The 22,213-nt window shown below is 23.1% G+C and overlaps 1 protein-coding gene across 3 annotated transcripts in view; it reads left to right on the top strand.

Annotated features, from left to right (window-relative positions):
- Positions 1-2,761: 2,761 nt before the first annotated feature.
- The window catches only part of LOC129616151 (germinal center kinase 1), a 69,114-nt gene continuing 49,662 nt past the window's right edge, over positions 2,762-22,213 (top strand). The window contains exons 1-2 of one of the 3 annotated variants that reach the window (XM_055531643.1): positions 2,762-3,032; positions 8,153-9,340. In XM_055531643.1, the coding sequence (XP_055387618.1) occupies positions 8,609-9,340 (732 nt within the window). In that variant the 5' untranslated portion in view covers positions 2,762-3,032; positions 8,153-8,608. Of the gene's footprint in view, positions 3,070-8,152; positions 9,341-22,213 lie in introns of all 3 variants that reach the window. The other 2 variants (XM_055531638.1, XM_055531649.1) reach the window with 2 other exon arrangements.

Here is a 22,213-nt window from a genome sequence, read left to right as displayed (position 1 = left end):
AGTCTCAGAAGAGAAGAGCATTCAAAAAGCAATGGTAACAAACAACTAACAAACAAGAATGCAAGAGAGGACAGTATTTTTTGTATACAAACATACTTATACATAAAGAAACGTACACTATTATCTATGAACAATTCTCAACAATTCCAATTTCAAAAATCAAAAAAAAAAAATTAAATAAAATTTAACACAGAAAAAAAAAAGTCTTAATTTTTTGAATTATTTAAAGAAAATATTCAAAACAAAAAAGAAAAAGATAGAAAAATCGGAAATCTCTAAAAAAAAAACCAAAATGAACTAAGCCAAAAAAAAAACTTCACTATTCAGTTTTGAAATGAATTCTTTTTTTGCGCTGTTCAACAGCTCAATGGTTTTTTAGACTCACCACACTCAGCAAAATATTAAAATTTATAATCTTTAATACCTTAATATTAAAACTATTATAATATATTCATATATACATACGTGCATGAAGTTAATATAAAACTTTTTAAATTGATATTGTATGTGCATATGTAAATAAATGTACATGCATATATATATTGTTATATAAAATTTAGTATACGTGCATATACACAATACATACAAAAGCAGCAACAACAGAAATTCAAATCCACTATTTTATAATGAAATAAAAATATCAAAAAAAAAAAATGAAACAAAACTGAATTAAAACTGAACTGAAACTGAACGATTTGTTGTGTGCAACACACGTAAGATTAAAAATATAACAAAAACAAAAAACATAACAACAAAAACAAAAAATGACTCACACAGGTATTTGTTTTGTTTTAATATTTTTGTTAGCAAAAAAAATAACACAATTGGCTCATGGCTGGATCTCGGCTCTTTGCTCTCTTTATGTATATATAACATTTATATAACATTCAAGCAAACAATATGCATTTTGTATGCAGGCCTACAAAATACAAGCCTATTACATTTATAACTTTTGGTATAAATGTATAACACATAGCAGTACATGAGTATGTGTTGTACATATACATATATTTAAATTTGTTATATTTATGTATGCATATATTATTATGCTGTTGTTATTTTGATCTTAACTCTAAACTCTCCAGCTCCACAATAATTCTCTTGTAATTTTTTTTTTAACTGAAATGTAAAAATAAAGGAAAATCTCAAAAACTAAAAAAAATACATTTCATTCGTTCAAACTTACTGAAAAGATGTTGCTTTTTGGTTGAGTTTTTTTTTAAATGTTGTATATTGGAGCGGAATTACGAGGTGTATTTGAAAATTTGGATATCTATTTAAAATATTAATCTTTTTATTATACATGCAAATTAATTTGAAAATTTTTATTAAAATTTATAAATAAAAATAAAATACATTTAATTAATTTTTGCTTTTTCTCTATTTCTTGTCGTTTTAGGTGAGTAACAAGTTTGAGTACAAAAATAATGACAAAAGTAATGATAATGAGTAAGTGTAATGACAATTAATAATGTTAATTCTCTAAAACAATAGAAATTCAAGAATTTCAGGTTTGTTTTATCAATATCGTAAATAATTTTAAATGTTTGGAAATTTCGGAAAAAAAAATGTGATAAAATTTTGCTGTTAAAAAAATATTTTTAATTTATTAGAATGCCAACTCATTTGACGTTTAAGAAAATGTCATTTGAACATTCAAAATATTTATTTTTTTTTTTATATTTAAAATTAATTTAATGTTGTTGGTAATAATCAATAATGAATGTAATTTTATAAAAATAAATATTTCTCTCTACTTCTTTCTGTTTGTGAATGAGATGTTCTGAATGAGATCGGCAAACGGACATGGTTAGTTTGGCTTTGTATCTGATTCTAAGCAAGAATAATTTGTAAGAGTATATAGAAATAATTGTTAACGTTTTTAAGGTACTGTTTACAAACACAATAAAATTTAAAATTAAATCGTAGATAACATCTAATGATTGTTTACATATCAGACCGAAATTATTTGATTCCGATCTGATCTATCTGACAGTAAGTCTGATGAGAATAAACCAATTTCAATTATTTTTACATTACTCCAAAATCAAAATTTACTAATATTATCTACTCATTTAACCCTCGTATTCCATTACATACATTTTGATAATAATAAACATACAAAAAAAAAATGAAACAAGAAACTAAAAAAAAAAAAAAACAAGAAAAGGAAAAGCTAAAAAATAGTTAAAGTTATGCTCCCGCGCTCAGTTTATTACCGAGCTTACGCTGTATTGGATCGCTTAAGAATATTGTTAATTGTATTTTTTTTTTTCGGATATACGGTGTCGCGTATATTTTAGCGCGCTTTTATTATTATTTGAAGACAAAAATTTTGTTTTAATTTTTTTTTGTTTTTTAATTTATCTTGTCAAATATTCATTAAATATTGTGTTTTGTGCTTTTAATTTTTTTGTCACTTGTTTTTTTTTTCTTAAATATTTACTTACATTTTGTTTTTCTGTGTGTTTTCTCCCTCCCCCTATCACACTTCTGCGGGAAGTGTCAAAATATATCGAGAGTCGAGATAATATTAAAAATTTTGAAATTAATTAATTTTATGTGTATTTTTTTTTATGAATTTTGCAAGTTAGAGCAAAAACAAAAAAAACCAGAAACCAAACAGAAAAATTTGTGGAATTTTTGTTTTTTTTTTTTTGTTTATAAATTCTTTAAAAAAAAAAAAATCTGTTTATAAAAATATTCAAAAGTAAAATAAAAAAAAAATTTTAATTTTTATGAAAAAAAAAAATATTAATAATTTTTCGTTTGAAATTTTTTTTCGAAAATTTGTAAAAATAATTTAAGTTTAACTTTTATATTTTAAATATAAAAAAAAATAATTTTAAAATTATTTTTAAAAAAGAAAAATTAAGTATACTCGAAAACAATCGAACGCGCATAAAACTGTGTATGTGTCGAATCGTAAGCTGCTACAGTTATCGTATGTCTGCTAATTTTGAAATGATGTTACGTTAAAAAACAATACGCACATACGATATGTGTACGATCGTACTTACAATCTAAATACCGTAATATTTAAATTATTTATTTTTTGTTAATAAGAAGGTACCTACAAACTCTTATATTTTAAGATTTATTTAGTGATTATATCGTATTTTTTTTTATATTTTTAAATTAATATATAATAAAAAATATACACAAATTACGAAGTGATAATTTTCTCTTGCGCATTCATACATAAAATTTATTATAAATTAAATTATTAATCATTATTATTCTAATTTATAGAATTGTTATATTTACTTATTAAATTATACATGATTTTAGAATTAGAATTGCAAAAATATTTGTGTAATTTGATACCTTATTAGCAGTTCATTTAAATTAAATTACAATTTTTTTTTTATATATTAAAGAATAAATAAATAAATTATGAAAAAATTTAATATGTTGCCGCACCCAGTTTTTAAAACATGTATACGTATAACAATTTCATATGTGCATAAATAAACGTTCAAACATTACATACAGTATTTTATTTCGGTTATTGTTTTTTTTATAATTTAGTTGACAGTATCGTGGTAAATAAATCGAAAAATTTCATTTTTCTTATTATGTCAAAAAAATACAAAGTGTTACCATTGTTTGTACTGCAAATAAAGTGTAAATTATATAAAAATGTTGTCACTGCAATTTATAGTATTCAATGCATAATTTTTGCATTCATATATACCATTGTTATCCTATGCATATAATATATAATTCCTAATTGTTACGATATACGAGTAAATAACATTAAAATTGAATTTAATATGAAATTAAAACTATATTTAAAGGCTTAAAACTACATATGTAAATGTTGCATAAATTAAATATGCTTATGCAATACATAAGTCGAATGGAATGAAGAAATAAAGTGTGAAAATATCTTGAGAATATTATTAAAAGAAAAAAAATATAACTGTTATGTTATTGTTATACAATTTATAAATAAACAGTAACAAATAATATTATGTGACAGTATGTTAAAACAGTTATACATTTATGCATACTAAAAATATTGTTATAATTTTGGCGACATTGCACAAATATTTGAATTTTTGTTTCTGTTTATTTTATTGATTTCTTTTTTTATTTATTGTTTATTTTAAATATAACATGTTATACATATCTACATAACTTGTTATACATTCATATACCTGTTTAAATTTTATTTTAAAAACATTAATTTATTAAAATATTTATTGCAATTTTTTTTAAAATTAGTGTAAATACTGTTGTATTTTTTTCTCTGTGCATATGACATAAAAATAGAAAACGAACAAATAATAAGAAAAAAATAGAGAAATGTATTATACCGTTATTTTATGATCATTATTAATTATTATTATTATTTTTTTTCTGTATTTATTATTTAGATTTATATTGTTTCTATATGATTTACGATCTAAATTTCTAAAAAAAAAGTGCAAAGCAAAAAAATTATTACAATAAATTTACATTTTCTTTGACATAATTATTTAAAATTGAAAATTATACTTAATCCATATGTATGTATGTACCTATAAAATAAAATAAATCTAAAATTGTTATATTAATTCAAATGGAAATTTTAATATCTACTAAGCATAATAGTTATACCTTATAGTAAGCGAAATAAAGAAAGAGTTTTTAACTGTATTTGTGTGAAATTTCTTTCACTGAATTAAAAAAAAAAATAAATATCTATTATTATTTTCCAAGTTATTGTGATTTTAAAAGAGATTTAAATAAATTTAAAATTTTGAATAAAATTTATTGTTATACTTACATTTTTCAAGTGACAAAAGAAATTTTTATTATATCACACGGCTTTCTTTTAACAAAAACGGCAATACTTTAATGACAAAACAAAACAATAAGATTGTGAATATTGTTAACCTTAAAATTTTTGTATATTGAACAATAAATTTACAATAGTAAAATTGATATTTAAAATAATAAAATAATAAAAAAAATCATTATTAAAATTTTATAACTAAAAAATAATATAATTGCTCAATTTTAATAATATATTAATTTTGAGAGGAAAAATTTAAAATAAATACATTTCGTACAATTGATACAGATCTGCCAAGTTTCGAAGAAATTTTGGAGTTTAATAACCCTTGTTCCTTGTAAGCTTTTATTTTAGCTCATTTCATCACCTGTTAAGTTTACCCATTATTAAGTTGGACAAAAAATTCTTGAATTAGAGGCAAAATTATTACAAATTTAAGTATACATAGCTGCTATCCTATTCTAAAAAAATTTTAATTATTTTTTAATAAAATAATATTTTCCAGGATTTTTAAATAAAAATCAATTAAAAAACGCCTTAATTATTATAATAAAATATTCAAAAAATTACTGATTAATTAATTTCAGTTTAAGACTTATGAAAAATTATAAAATAAATTATTTAACAAAATGCTATATTAATAATATTTTACGGTACTCATTTACTTGTATAACAAATACTTAGTTCATAGAAAAAATTTAAATCAATTAATCAATTTATTTTATTATTTTCTAAATAATTTTACAAAAATTATTTCATAGGAATTAAAATAATTCATTAACAGGAAAATATGTATATGTATATATAATATATAATTACATACTTAATATTTAATTATAAATTATCCAGTTTTAGCCAGTTGAGAACAATTTAAAACTGTAAACTATTTTAGAATAGAACATTTATTACAAATGTTATACAAAAAAATATTGATTGATTGAAAGAATAACTAAAATTTAATTATAATTTTTTAAATAAATCAAATATTTTTGTAGAAATAACGTACTTATATACAAAATACATTAAATTAAAAATTAATTATTATAAATTAATAGTAATGATATTTTGAATTTATATAAGTTATTATATTTCAATTTAAAAATATCAAATGAAATAGTTATTTAAAATTCACAGGCAAACAACAGTATGTGCTACATATATAAAATTTGTAGATGTTTTACAAGATTTATATTTATATAAATTATTATACATATGAATATATTAATAGAACTGAAATTATTATTCTCAATAATCTCAATTAAAAAATTGTTATAATTACTACTTCTTTATGTTGAATAAATTACTTGAACAAAACTTAAGACACTCACTTACTGAGATTAAATTCTCACCCCAAAGTCGAGCTGTCGTTAAAATGAAGTACAATTTATAAACATATATTATCTCTCATTCAATTGTTTTTATCATGAGAACAATTTTATAATCAAGATTCAGGAGAAGGATATAAATTAAAATTTAAATTCTCAAAGCTCTGTAAATTCAGAGAAAAATGAAAGATATTAATGACAAATTTTTAATCTCTATTATTTATTTAAATATCTGACCTTAATCGTTCACAATTGTACACTCGTCGCACACATTAATCAATTCGTTGCAATTATTGTTCGTTATTTCTATAATTACTTCACTAAGAAATGAAATTTTACATTCACTTTTCTTTTAATTATCTTCGATTTATTTACATAAAAGTTCAAGAAACGTGTTTAATTGAAAAACAAATGTAGCAATAATTAAAATAATTAAATATTTTCTTGTACAAGTGCATAAATACAATTTTGAGCAAGTATAATTTGCTCAAAAACCGTAAAAATTTTTATTAAATTCAATTTGAATGAATTTTAGTGCGATCACTCGATGATGATTTTTTTTATATGTATTAAATGAACCATAAGTCACTCAATATAAAAATTTAAGAAAAATTGTCATTCATTGGAATTAAAAACCATCTGGTGTTAGAAATGTAAATTAAATTTTTTTGAAATATTTAAAATATTTATTCTTTCAATAAATATGACAGAAAATAATCATATATAAGTTAGGTGTTTATAATTTAATAAATATCTATGAACATTTACACCCTTAGATCTCGAAGAACATAGAACGGAAAGAATCTATTTCTTTTAACATGTGTGAATCCATGAACCTTCAATCGGAATAGAAATTCTACATTAAATTTACTAATTATAATAAGAAAACAGAAATTATTTCCAAGGGGGAAGAGACAAAAACACAAAAAAATTTCATGTCCTTCATTATAAAAATTATTTTAAAAGTTTTCCAATGTCCCAGCAAAAATAAGAAAAAAAATTTAATTTATTAATATTTTTCTTCTCTTTTTTATTGCTTTTCAATTTACACACATTCCACACACACTATCGGCAAAATGTCATAAAGAACTCTCCGACTTGTTTTTTTTTTTTGTTTTTGTTTGAGTTTATGCTCTTTTTGCTTATTTTAACTTTTGACTAAAATTAAATTTATTGACCTTGATTTGATCATTAAAAAATTTTTTTTTTTGTGGAAACTCTACATTAAGATTTTTTATTTTTTTGTTATTTTGATTATTACATCATATATTCGTATACATAGTAATGAAAAATGAGAAATGGTCTAAAAAAAGTTCAAGAATTTCTACAATTTTTAATAACAGAAGCAATCAAAAGTTAAAGAGCGCGAATAATTCATTTTTATAGGGTTTTTATGCCATTTTCATATAGGAGAGTAACATATTTTAAGTAGTTAGTTATATAGAGTTTTTTCAACAATCAAATTCACATTTGTAATATAAGTATGTAATGAGTGCCAAATGTTATTTAATTATAATTTAAAAATTTGAAGGTGTGTTAAAAGTAGTAATTCAATTACCGAATCTGACAACTTTTTTTAAAAATAAAATTCTACTAATGCTCAATTTATCTCAAATATGTAAATATAGAGAAATTCAGAAGAAAATGTTAATTCAATTGTGAATTGTTTCAATAATGAGTACTTATTTTCGGAACTAATTCTCAGAGAAGTGGTCTCTCACATTATTTTAACTCATTTATTTGATATCAATTATCAACAAATTTGAGAAATATTCTTAAATGTAACCTGCAATGACAGATAGGCTATGCATTTGAATAATTTATTGTCTGCAAAAGAGAAAAACCGTTGAATTTAATTAATTCCTGTGAATAAATTACATAACAACTAGATACTTAAATGTCATTATTAACTTAAGTGTTATATTGAGCTGAATATGAGCTGAAAAACCCATTACATATGTTTTTAGTGTTAAAGACTGCCTTAAAGGCTTTAAGTTTTAAAATTTAATTAATTTAAAAAAACAATTTTCTTTATTATTTTTAGGCTTGTATAACAATTTCTTTCAAAAAAAACATTTCTCTCTTATTAATAAATTTTTACGATTTAAAAATAATGTTAAAATTATTAAAAAGTATTTATTGTGCCATAACACTAAAAAGAAGTGCAAATGAAATCGAAATAAAAGAGAAGCACCCATACATGTAAAAAAAAAACAAAAGAGAAAACTTTCATAAAATTCAAAAACAAAAAATATAAGTAGTAAATTTTTAAGGTTTAATTTCTAGTCATTACACTTAAAAAAAACTCAAAAATTTCAAAAAAAAAATTTTCATTTTTTTTTTAATTATAATTATTAAATAAATTATAAAAATTACAATTAAAAAAATTGAGACTATAACAACAATTACTTTCAATTTTCTCGAATTAAACCAATAAATTACCACTTTTACCAATTGTACTGAGAAAACCCAACAAAACAAAAAAATTTTTCTTATAAAAATGTGGCGTGATCATAATTCAAGTAATTTAACAACAATTGCATCATCTGGTCCAAATCCAATTGTTTATCATCATCAATATCCACCACCACCAAGTAGTACAAGTAAATGGAATGTACCAGGTCAAAGGAGTTCATATTCTTTACCACATCCAAATCATGCATCAAGTAATTTAAGATGGTCACAAAAACATGATAATATATCATCATCAACACGTAATTTAAATAATAATAATATCGGTGGTGGTGTTGGTGGTGTTGGTAATGTTATAAGTGGAGGTATTGGTGGACGTTTATCACCACCATCACCATATGCATCACATATGTCATTAGATCAACTTGATAATAATAATAGAAGATATTTAAGAGATAGAGAACATTCTATTGATAGAATTGGTAATAATAATAATGTTAATATTAATAGACCAAGACCAGCATCAATGTATGATACACCTAATAATTATGATTATGAATACAGTAATAATGGTAGACCAGCAAGAAGTTTAGGTATTGCACCACCACCACCAATACGTGGTAGTAGCAATAATAATATTATTAGTAATAATAATAATAATAATAATAATAGCAATAATAATAATGCAAGTGTTGTAACAGCTATGAAATCTAGAAATAATAATAATAATGTAATGTATAATAATAATTATAATAATAATAACAATAACAGTAATGTAAGAGGAATATCAAATGGATTAAGACAAAGCCCAAGTGAATTGGTAAGAATTTTTTTGCGTTCATTGATTTTTTATAAATTTTAATAAGATTTTAATGAAAATATATTTTGTATTGTGACATTTCTCCACCAAATTCATGTGGTGCTTAGATTATTTTCACGTTTTTAAAAGTAAAATTCTAGTTATTTTATTCTTTCATTTAATTGTTATTCATTATTTTAATTAATAATATTAGGAAACCATTAAAATAGGAAAAATAACCTCTCAATAAGAAATCTTGTAGGTGATAGAAAATTTCCTATTGAGAGGAATAGGATTTTGTACTTATCGTATGAGAAGAGAGTATGAGTGAGTAATTTCCGTGTGAGAATTTTTTTTATAATAAGTACGTATTTCATTTTACTCAAAAATGTCACTGAGTTACATAATATGCTTACAGAAAATTCAGGTAGTTTTGTAAACATTTCAAAACTGGCAAATCTGATTAAGAAAATGATAATTTTAATTTTGAAATATAGAGAGAGAATAAAGGTTTCCAACTTATTTGATTATAATTAAGTACACTAAAACAAAAATTAAACGTCAATAACGTCATGCTTTTTCAATTAATTTCAAAATAAGATATTCAAAATATAAAAAACATTATAGTTCTAACATGCATACGCATAATTGTTAGACAACCATTAATGTACCAACATAATATCAATAATAATAATGAAATTTATCAGCTCATACTCGTAACATGCTACTCAAAACTTACATTCCAGTCAATTTTATCTACTCATTACTTTAAATAATTATTAATTTTCCTAATGGCATAATAATTGAATACATAAATAATTTGAAAAGAATAAAGGTATTTTTTAAGTAATTTCCAATTGGTATCTAAATTTTTATATATACTTTATAAATTTAAAATAAATTTGAAAAAAAAAAAAAATAGAACAAGTTCGTTATCTATACTAGATACAGTCAGATAGAATTTTTCAAATATTTTGATTTAAACAACAAAAAATAAAAAAAACATTCCTCTATTTCCATTATTCTATTTTAATTGTATACGTATGTAGACTTTATTTGAATAAGTATTTCTGTGGTTGTAAATAATAACTACTTAAGTCGGAGTTTTTAGTACTTTATATTATTGATATATAACGTAATCTGTCAAAATTTAGCTCGTGTAACGTATTAGATTCTGAATCCATAAATAAATTAAGAGTAAAAATAAATATAAAGACTGTGATTTTAATGAGTTATTCCTTAAAGCCACAGATTTGTTTACCTATATAAGTAATAGAACTAATTTAAAATTTTTTGTGTATAAGTACTCAAAAAATTTCCTCATTTTATATTAGTATTAAATTTCCTAAAAAAAAAAAGGTCTTATTTTATTACTCTCATATTTTTTTACTTGTGTTTTACCTGTTTATTAATTTTCGTTAATAAGTACTTTATTATATATTCATAAGTACTTGTTAATTAAATTCAGTACCTTAATTATTATTTTAATTAAATTTTTTTATAAATTACTTAAATTAAACAGAAATTCATTTTTAACTACTTATTCAATTTAATGAACAATATTAATTCAACTATTAATATTTTTTAAAAATTATCTCATAACATTGATATTTTAATTTATGAAATTTAAAAGTAATTATGAAAATAAACCAATAAATTTTATAGTTATTACAAGTACTAGAGTATTTTAGAAATTAAAAATGAAATTGAGAAATGTTTCTGATTACATTATTGAATACAAGTATAAGTAACTATGTTAAATGGAACAATTATTAATAATCACTTATTAATAATCAATTGTTGATGTAATTGAAAATAATAGTAAATGTATTATCCCATATGTATAAGTATATATGGGGTATTTTCGGTAAATCAGTGCGAATGGCTCAATATATTCGGTATTAAAATTACATATTTATGTATAACAGTTATAAACGGTAATATTAATATCTCTCATAAATAGGGCACAGAACAAAAACAGACTAAATTTTTTCCAGGCAGCAAAGATCTCCAGTATTCTCTCAGTCTCACTCATAATTGTATAAGAGAATGACAATTTCACTTTTAAAATATTTTTTACTCTTAATTTTTTACTATTTCTGTTTCATAATAAGGTTAAGTGGTTTTTTACTAACACTTTATAGGTTCCAAGCAATTAAAAAAAAACTAATGGCAGTATCAACCAGAAATTTCAATTATTTATTATACATTTTAGTTTTGCTTTTAAATGAAAATAAAAATTACCTTTAATTCTTTTTTTTTACGTTGTTTTTTGTTTGTGTTTATTATTTTATTATTTTTATAAGAGGAAAGAAAATGCCAACCACTCAATTATTAATCCAATCGTAATCGTTTAATAATTACTTTATTTTTTCACAATTGTGTAACTTCCAAGTTTTTTTGTTTTTCTTCATTTAAGTAAAATATTTTTGTGCTTAAATCATCATCATTTTTTAAAGTTCTCAAGTAGATTCGATTATAAAAAAAAAATTGTTGATATTTTTATAAATGAGTCGTAAAATACAAATACAAATATTCACGTATGTACTCGCGTATTGTACTTAAGGTATAAAAAATTTTTTTATGAACGCATTCGAAGATTATCATTGTTAATTTTATGTCACCCATAATAATAACCACCAGTCATTAAACTTTAAAGCAAAAAACAACAAAAAATTTCACTTCTCTGTTTTTTGTTTTTGTTTTCATTTTTTATAACTTCAATTATCACGGACAATCTTGCTTTTTACGAGTATATCATATGAATTCAAGTACTTAGTATACCTATTAATTGGTAAAGTAAATATTATTAAGAGAAAATTATTGTCTCTTGTTACTAGTTGTTGTGCGCTGTATAAAAATGAAATATTTTTCAACACATCTCAATAATTGATGTGTAAATAAAAAATAAATTCATTATCTGACCTAAAAATTTTATATTAACTGAACTTAACAGTTAAATCGCAATATTAATAAAATTTCGACTCAATGTTTACAAATTTCTCAAAGTTTCAACCTATTTGCTCAATTCCGCTCAATGTAAAGACGTGACGCAGAAGTGACGCAAGTGTATTAGTGATAACGATTAAGTTAATTCAAATTGGTTAAAAATTTTATTATTCGCACATTTGGACATTTAGAGAAAATCCATTTCAAGTAAATGCGAAAAGACATATTATGCTACTTATCGTGTCATTAAACCTGAAAATTTACCTAATTTGTATATTGAGAAAATCAAAAATTTTATGCTATTGTGAATTAGCAGAAAATTCAGATGAAATGTCAAATTACTGTGTCAAAACAACAACTACGATATACTTTTTCAATTATAATTAAGTACATTTTTTTTTTGAATTTTGAGTACTACATACCTATGAGAGTATCAATGCTACATGTAGAATCATTGAGTACTACATGAGTATGAGAATATCAATGGCAAGAAATCTCTCAAAAAACTATACTCTTTAATTCTGTAAATCTACATTATTGATCTCGTAAATTATTTTGTTTTCCTTTCGAGTTATTTCCCGTTTGTTTCACTCAATTACAGTGACATTTCGCTTTCAATAAATTAAGTATTTTTAAATTATTAAAAATTCACAAAAAATTTTTTTATAATCATTGCCAAAAAGTCATTGAAATTCAAAAACAAAAAAAATTTATAAATAAAAAATAATTTTTTAAAATCTAATCAATAAAATTTACTAGACCCAACTATTTTTATTATCTTAAAATTTTTTTATGTATTTCTTTTTTTGTTAACCGCGCACATTTGATAAAAAAAATTGTTTTATTGATAAATAAAAGAGCACAAAAATCATAAAAAAAGAACCACCGAAATATTTAAAACACCTTAACACAATTAACTACAAAATTATTATACACACATACATGCATACATATTTTATTTGTGTATTTGTATATTTTAAGAAAACAAAAAAAAAATTCTGATATCTTTTTTTTTTTTGTGTTCAATGAAAGCATAAATAAAAACTTCACAGGTGGTTTTTTTCATTGAGAATTCGCACTACGACGCATTTTATGCAGGAATTCAACTTTACATTGTATTCAATTTGAATTTTTAATGGTAAAAAAAAAGAATCAAAGCAAAAGAAGGGAAAAGGAAAAAGAGTTGTACAGCTTAACGTACAGAATATTTTATTTGCATCATGCCAGTGTTTACTGTTCATAGAGCTACCAAACTGTTTAAAATGTGTTATTTTTTTTGTAATTGAATTATTTAATTACATATGTTAATCAAAAATATTTTAATTGGGGGCAGACGTTTATTAGTGATTTGACAGTTTTCTCTCTTCTTTTAAGAATACCTCTCCGAATGTTGAATATCTGTAATAGATGATTGAATGAGTGTATATAGCATGAATATCATTGTTGATTTTTACAAGGAATTTATTTAATGCTCTCACCTCTCACTCTCTTATTTAATTTTTTGAATGGGAAAAGTATTAGGGATGTGCAATCCAATTATTTTGTGGTATTTTGTCAATTACTTTGTGCTTTTTTAATATTTGTCTGTCACATTCTGATTATCTCTTTAACCACGTTTAAAAAAATAATACTCGATACATAACGAGACAATATGAAAGATTTTATGCGAGTATTGAGCTTTGATCTACAAGTAACCATAGTTACTTCGATTCCTCGAAGTAATTAGTATTGAAATATCGAGTAGTTAGTATTCGTATATAATCAGAAAATACGATAGTCAATGAATTTTCATGTTTATTATTATATAACAAAATTATCATCACAATAACTATCACAACACAATTTTTTGAATTCACAATACCAATTATAACAGTAAAATTAATTATTATTGGCATCATTTAATTTTTATGACACAAATTATTTAATTTATTAAATTAAATAATTATTGTTTATTTTTGTATTCAAATACGTAATTGCATGACTGAGATATGTCAACTTGACATTTGGGTCTACATTTAACTGTTTAGTTGAAAAAGTTTTTTAGCAGGTACCCACCAAAATTGAAAACCGATATAAAAACCCTTGTCAATGTGGCAATCCAAGAAAAAAATTTAAGAATAAAAATTTTAATAAAATTGAAAAGCAAAACAAGGTCATTAAAGAAAAAGACAAGACAAAACTGAAAACAAAACTCCCGTATCGCGAATAATTTTTTTCTTATTAATTTTTGTTTTGATTTTTTTTGGTGCATGTTGAAACGATTGGTTTATGCAATTAACCTTATTTGGTATTAAATGGGAGTTTATTATTTTACATAAATTTTTTTTAAATTTCTGCGCTTTTTTTTACTTTTTTGTTAAATTTTAAAGCTTCTTAAATTAAATTTGTGTGATCATTAAAAAAAAAAATTATTTCTTAACTGATTTTTATTGAATTTTTAAAATATTTACTTATACATACTCGTACAAACTTACATGAATATTTTAATAAATTTTCAATATTATAAGTAGAAAAATAAATTATTAAAATTTTTATTGTTATAATTATTACGAGATAAAGTTGAAACCACTAATTATTTTTTTTTTTTTGTGAATAATATTAAATATTTCCAAAACAAATTAATTATTTTAATAAATTGAATATAAATTGATTATTAAATATTTTTTGAAGAGTTTTAAACATTTTTGTTATCTTTATATATAAATCGATTTATATACAATCGAACACGCTTAATTATAAGGCGCATATTTGAGCAAAACTTCTTTAAATACACACAATATGTTTTGCTCACATGTAATTTCTCTATTTCTTCATAATGTTTGTGACACTACTGCGCAAATAGTTTAATAACACAAAAATTTTACAAGCACAAAAAATTTGGTGTGCGTATAAGTACAAACGTGTTCGACTGTATATACTCGTATATATCGTTATGAAATCGGATTGGATAAAAATCGAAATTTTGAATATTTTTTACTTTTACTGTCCTTGAATTCTTAAAAAAATCTAATTTAGAAATTTAAATTTTTGCATATTTTTGAAGTTAAAATCTAGGGAAACAAAAAAAAAATCGAAAATTAAAACTTAAAAAGCCCTCCTAGTACAAAAATTTTAGAAGTTGTTATTCCAATTGTTAGATTCAAAGTAATGTTAGAATTTTCAATAAGTATTGCAGAAATTCGGAAAAACTCATTTCGTATTGCAGAAATTCATGAAAGAAACTAAATTCGGCATTCCAAAAAAATAGAATATTAGATTAAAATAAAATTCGACGATTAAAACATTCGGTATGAATTCGAAAAAATGTTCGTTATTGTGCAGATATTCGGAAATGGGGAATTCTTTCATACCGGCCATACAACATACGTACAGTTAAAAAAATCTGCTAAAACTGCAAAATTTTTGGGATTTTATTAAAAAATTCATAAACATTTTACTTTTACTTCATTGCAAAATTTCTTACTTACATACTTGACATAAAATTTTAAATATTAAATTGAAATTTATTTATGAATAACCAACCATGATATTTCTTTTTAAAAATTTAAAATACATAGTTGGAAAAAAAAGAGTCAAAAATCGCGAAAATAGTTAAACCATATGCCAAATTAAATTCCTGTGAATGCATAAATATTCAATATTCATGCCAGTATACATATGTAAGTTTTTACATACGAAAAGTGTAATAAAAATAATAGTTTGGTTCATTTGAAATGAAAAATTCTTGAAAATTCTCCAAATACTTACATACACACAAAATATTTCGTTATAAAAAAATATTTACAGTATGCGTTTCTTCCATTGTTTAAAAAAATTTAAACATATTTTAATGCACGACAATACCATAATAATTTGACACATGCAAATAAATACACGTACGTCTTAGAAATTGGTAAAAAAATATTCGGTTCGGATTATATTGTTTCTCTTTCTTGTATAAATATATTCTCACGATCTACAATGGAATATAACACTATTTATGTACATATATAATGAATTAGTTATTGTCTATGCTCATATATACGTTGTATATAGTTTAGGTGCTTTTGCCGCAATTTCACTTATTTTTCCTTTATTTTCAACTCAATTTCTTATTCTACATATAACATGTATAACAATTTAATATGCTATATTTAAATCTAATTTGAGCAATATAACAAAATATGTAAAACAATTTCTATAATAATATACATGATATGTATAGTGTTATACGTACATAGAAGTTATACTTTATATAGATACCATACGTCTATACCCATACCTTAATGTATATGTGCTCCATTTTGAAATTGTAAACTGAATCTTAACGTGTGTATAACACATTTCGCCATTATTTTGCTTTCATAAAGAAGCATTTGCGAGTAATTATGTATACATTTATTCTAGTAAATGGATTTGTATTTTTATATGCAGAAAATAATTGTCAAAATTCGTAGCTAAGTTTCTATTCTCATTTATGTGTGTATAACAGAATTTCTGCTACAAATTTTCTCTTTCATTTTTCAACTCTCCTCGAACTACTCTGGAGTTCGAGGATAGTTAAAGTCAATATGATCGATCAATATTCTTTTCTTTTCCTAAATATATGTATATGTTTGTGTTATGTATTAAATCGGGAAAATGCAACTAAAATGAATAATAAAAGTTTAAATAACTTTTTACTGCAATATGAAATTTTAAATATTGTATTCGATATTAAATGATTTGTTGCACACTTTTCATTCCATTGTTCTTCATATCTAGTTCCACTTCTTCGTGCATACATTCATACATACATACATATATGAAAATGTAAGCATATCTACTCTATACAACATAATACATATGTACATATTGCGAGTAATTCTTATATAACAACAAAATATTCAAGGATTTTTATTATAATAAAAAAAAATGATTGAATTCAATTTATGATAGTAAATATTTGACAATAAATATATATACATATGTTACAATATTGCATGCATACATACATTTATGCTCAATAATATTGTTTATTCAATCCAATTCCATCCAATACATTATACATACATATATACAAATATGTAAGTATACAGAATTTTTAGAACATATTATTTTTTATTATGCCACTCATAATAATACTAACGTCACTATAAGATTTATATAATATGGTGGTGACATCTGTTGGAAACTTGCACTAAGAAAAAAAACAAAGAAATTTCTTATATATTTTATATAGTTTATTGTCATGCATGCTTGTGTTGTGTTGCTCTTCTTATTGTGCAGACACTTATAAAAAGAACTGTGGGAAGTTTTATTGATTTTCTCTTAACTCAATAGGCATTTAAAATCTTAAATTTTGCAATATGTGTGGCATTTAATTGTTAAACATTCAATTCAAATCTCATTCACAATATCATCACTGTTATGTAAAAGAGGCTATTATTACCAATATGTAAGTATATAAATCTCATAGAAATTAAAAATGAGATTAATGCTAATAGAAGTGCCAGATGAATAAAATTTAATTTAAATCTGCGATCTAGTTATATTATACAAATAACTGATAAATTTCTTATACGCTCAAATCTCAATGTTGGCAAATTGTTTGCTTAGAAAATGTTCAGTTACTGTTGCTCGAGTTCAGTTTTAAGGTGAAAATTTTGCGCCAGAATTTTAAATTTTTTCTGCCAGAATGAATCTTTAATTCATTTTATCTAAAAACATTAAAAAAAATTAATAAAATTTTATAGCATAATTATAATAAGTACTGTTAAATTAACTTAGACAATAACACACATTTAGAAATTCAATTCACTTATAACACACATACACAATATTAAATATAACTAATATTCTCAACACATTTAATGTTAATAAATATAGAGTAAACATTGCACACATTCACATATAATTTTCTACAATTTAATTCAAGTGAAATCAATATATAAAAATGGCGTGATTTAAAAAAAAAATTAATTAATTTTTTTCTTTAAAAAACCTAGATAAACACTTTTTTAACTTATAATTATTTGAATGCGAATCCTTCAATTTATTCAACGAGAAAAAAGCAAGTATAATATTTTTTTTATTTACCAAAAAATAAAATTGCAAGAAAAAAAATAACCCTCTCGAACCCCATAGTTAAACATGAGCGCAAAAAAATACTTATGATCGTAAATTTTCAATATTTGGGAACAAAAAAAGCTACCATTTAATTATAGCACACGCTCTGTTATCTTTTCTCTTTTTTTTTTCTTATTATTATTAAATAATTATTAAGTTAGTAATTATTGCAAAATTAAATAAAATTGAATTAATTTTTTTTTTGTTTTTTTTTTTTTTTAATGAATTTAATTAACATGTTATTAAAATAATAAAATACTATAATTAAAAATTTGACTTTTTCTTTTAATTTTACGGTATAGCACTTTTATTGGAAAATATTTATAAGGAAAAATTGAATTACAAAAAAAAAAAACAATTATTGTAGTTTATTATAAAGTTCAAGATTAAAAAATTTAACAGTAAATTTTTTATATCCTATGTTTTTGATTTTATTTTCAGTATAATTTTTAATACTCGTACGTCTATTCTATAATACGGAACAGCATATTGTCATAGCTGAACTGGTCATTGAATAACAATCTTAAAAACTAGTTGATATTGTTATATGAAAAACGGCTTATATGTTTCTATACAAAAGAAAACATATAACAAAAATTATGGGCTTTTTGCCTACAAACTAAAAGAATGAACAAAATGGTTAAATTTTAGGAATTTCTAAGGTTGTAGATTTGTACAAACGGGGTGGTAGTATACTGCACCACGTATAAGGATTTATTGTGCCCACTTCCCTTCTACTCCCATCTGCGAGTGCGAGGCCAGCGCTTACATTACCCACTTGAGATCAACTCCAGGATAGGAGATTTACTTATAAAGCAAATTACAGCTCAATTAACATAGTTCCCATCTGGGCTAAAATTAGAAAAAGACGTAGTGTTAAGTTAGCTAAAAGTTAAATAAAAGTTAGTGAGCGAAATGTTAAAGTTTTAAATTTAATTCCGAAACCATTATATTTATTCATGAGAAAGCCGTTATTTTGATATTTTTAAATCATTTTTAATAATGCGCCTACCTTAGGCAAACATGGAGTTATACTCGAAATTTTAAATAGTAAAAAAATTCAGTCGAGTTGACTTTAAGACTAAAACACAAAAGTTTTGTCTACTCACTACAATGGAATATAACAGTACACTTATATACGAGATACTCTGTCTTAAATATTAAAAATCTCAGTGAAAATATTATTTTTCTCATAATATGCCCCTAAAAGTATGCATTTTTTTCTTCTTTTTTGGTAATAATGTAATAAAAAAGATAATATGAATTTTTTTTTACTATCAAAGGATCATTGTTTTTAATATAAAAAGGATTTAATATAAAAAATAATTTTATGCTTAATAGTATTTTAAATTTTATTACTTATCTCTTTTTTTCTCTCTCTCTCTCTCTCTCTCTCTTTTATCTACATTACATTAAAGGAAACTTATAACTATTAAGGACTATCATTGTTTATACCTGCACCTTTTTGAATTTCATCACCATTTTCACTTAATTTTACCATTTTTATATATAGAAAAACAAAAAACCAATACCAAATAATTTGTATGCAAAAAAATTACAAAAACTTCCAAATACTTACGTGATTATTAAAAAACTTTAAGAGCGTACACAAAGCAAAAAAAAAAAGAAAAAACAAAAATATAAAAAAATTTTTTTTTAATTTTTTATTAGAGTTGGGTAGAAAGAAATCTAGATATCTCGGAATCAAGAGAAAAACTTTTTGATTTTTCCATTTTTTTTTTTTCATTTTTTTTGCATTGTAGCAATATTATTGTTGCGGTATGCAATAAAAAAAAATACCAAGAAAAAAAAAAACCTTTTTATTACTTACCTTTACCATATAAGTATAAGTAAATCCACCACTATATTATCGTAACAAAAAAGTATCGTATACACCTCCTGACTGACTGCTATGGTGCTGCTACTACGATATAACAAAAGCTAATTAAACTTTTCTCATAAAAGTTATCTTTTATGTTTTTTTTTCTCTTCTCTCATTAATGGGATATTTCCTTATATCATTGTGTATGAGTGTGTGTGTGTTATCATAGCATGTAAATGAGAAAATTTTGTATTTAATGTTATTATGTATGTGTTATGTGCATCTAGTTGTAAATACCTATAATTAGTAATATAAAAGTTTATTGTAAAGTGAAAAATTGTAAAAAGAAAGGTAAAAAAAAAACATAGTTAATCACATAGTAGCAAGTGTACAGGTGTACTAATTTTAAAACATTCTTTACAATAAGTAAATTAAAAGTGTTTTTTTTTTTTCTTTTTCTCTATTTTCCACCAAATACCAAATATACGATCATTTTTACAAGTAACTTATGCATAAAAAAACTTTCGGAGTACAAAATTTTTTGTGTTTTTTTACTATTTTGTTATTATTAATTTTTTTTTTGCAGTATTGCAATAAATTAAGTTCTTGTTTTTAATATACACAGAAAGAAAATACACACAATGTTAGTTTAGGATTTGAAAACAATAAATTATTTTTTATGTGCGAATTACAATAAAAATTATTTGTTTTTATTTTTGTTTTTCTTGTCAAAAAATAAAAAAACACAATAATAAAATTAGTGTTATTAAATATTTTTACATGCATTTTTAACATTTTTATTAACACCATTATAATTATGTGCATATACGATAAAAGTAATTGCAAACAGAAAAAAAAAATAGTTAAAAATTTTCTTTTTAAATTTGATGGAAGCAAGAAGAAGAAAGTAAATCTGTGATTAAAAATTATTTGTATAGTGTACCATCTGGTGGCAGCATCTATAAATTCACAATTTTTTTTTTGTGTTGCAACTAAGAAATTAATTCACATCTAGCAATTCTTCTGACTTGAAATAGTGTTTATGGGTGCATGATACATTGATGAGTCCCCTTTTATAAATTTTATATTGCTTAGCCGATGAGTTCAAGGGGTTTCGTACGTTTAAGACGTCTTACCACATGACTAACATCCAAAAGTTCCAGTGTTTCGAGATCAACATGCTGGAATAATCTTGATTGATGATTAATTGGATGTTTTCTTTTTCCACTTTGACTGTTCGCACATTCAGGTCTTGATGCAGAGTATCGTTATTTACGTACCATGGCGCATTAGCAATGATTTTAAGAACCTTTAATTTTCCTATCTTGAGTATGGGCTAAATACCGTAAGTCTATACAAGCTCAAGTGCCTGGTTGTAGAGGAAAAGTTTATTATGAATATTGAGCACGGACTGCTTTCCTAGCAGGCAATACATTTTCCTAAGTTTAATATTCAGTTCAGTCTTCTTTTTTTAACGTTCCCTTTCCATTTTAGTTTCGCATCGACAGTCATTCTAAAGTACTTTGCTTAGTTGGCATATGGAATTTCTAAGCCGTTTAGTAGGACGGTAATCGGTTCGTCTTTGTTATTTGTATAGTTTAAATAAACTGACTTAGATTCATTGAGCTTAAACCTACAACTGTTCTACCAGTTGCCAGTATCACTGTATAGTCTGCAAATATTGCCAGAAAAGTATCATTTTGCGGAATGGCACTAGTATAAATGAGATAGAAAAAAGGTCCTAGGACACTTTCTTGAGTTACATCAGTCCAGATTTTCCTTTATTTTGATATTGGGACCCCTTTGCCAAACCATCTTCATTTCAAACAATAGAAAATGACTGAGTGGTTTATTAATTCTAACCTGTTGCCAAATAAGACAAGGAAATGTGGTTAATTAAAAACATGAAAAGAATTTTTTATAATTATTCTTTTTCCATTTTTTTCTTTTTTCATAATATTTAAATTCATAACCTACTTACCTTATTATATTTTTATTAAATAACTTATTGTCTATTGTTTTCCAATATATTGTAT

This window comes from Condylostylus longicornis, unplaced genomic scaffold (genome assembly GCF_029603195.1).
Source record: "Condylostylus longicornis isolate FDR11 unplaced genomic scaffold, ASM2960319v2 ptg000005l, whole genome shotgun sequence".
NCBI lineage: Eukaryota > Metazoa > Arthropoda > Insecta > Diptera > Dolichopodidae > Condylostylus > Condylostylus longicornis.
This window is presented reverse-complemented; position numbering and strand designations above follow the sequence as displayed.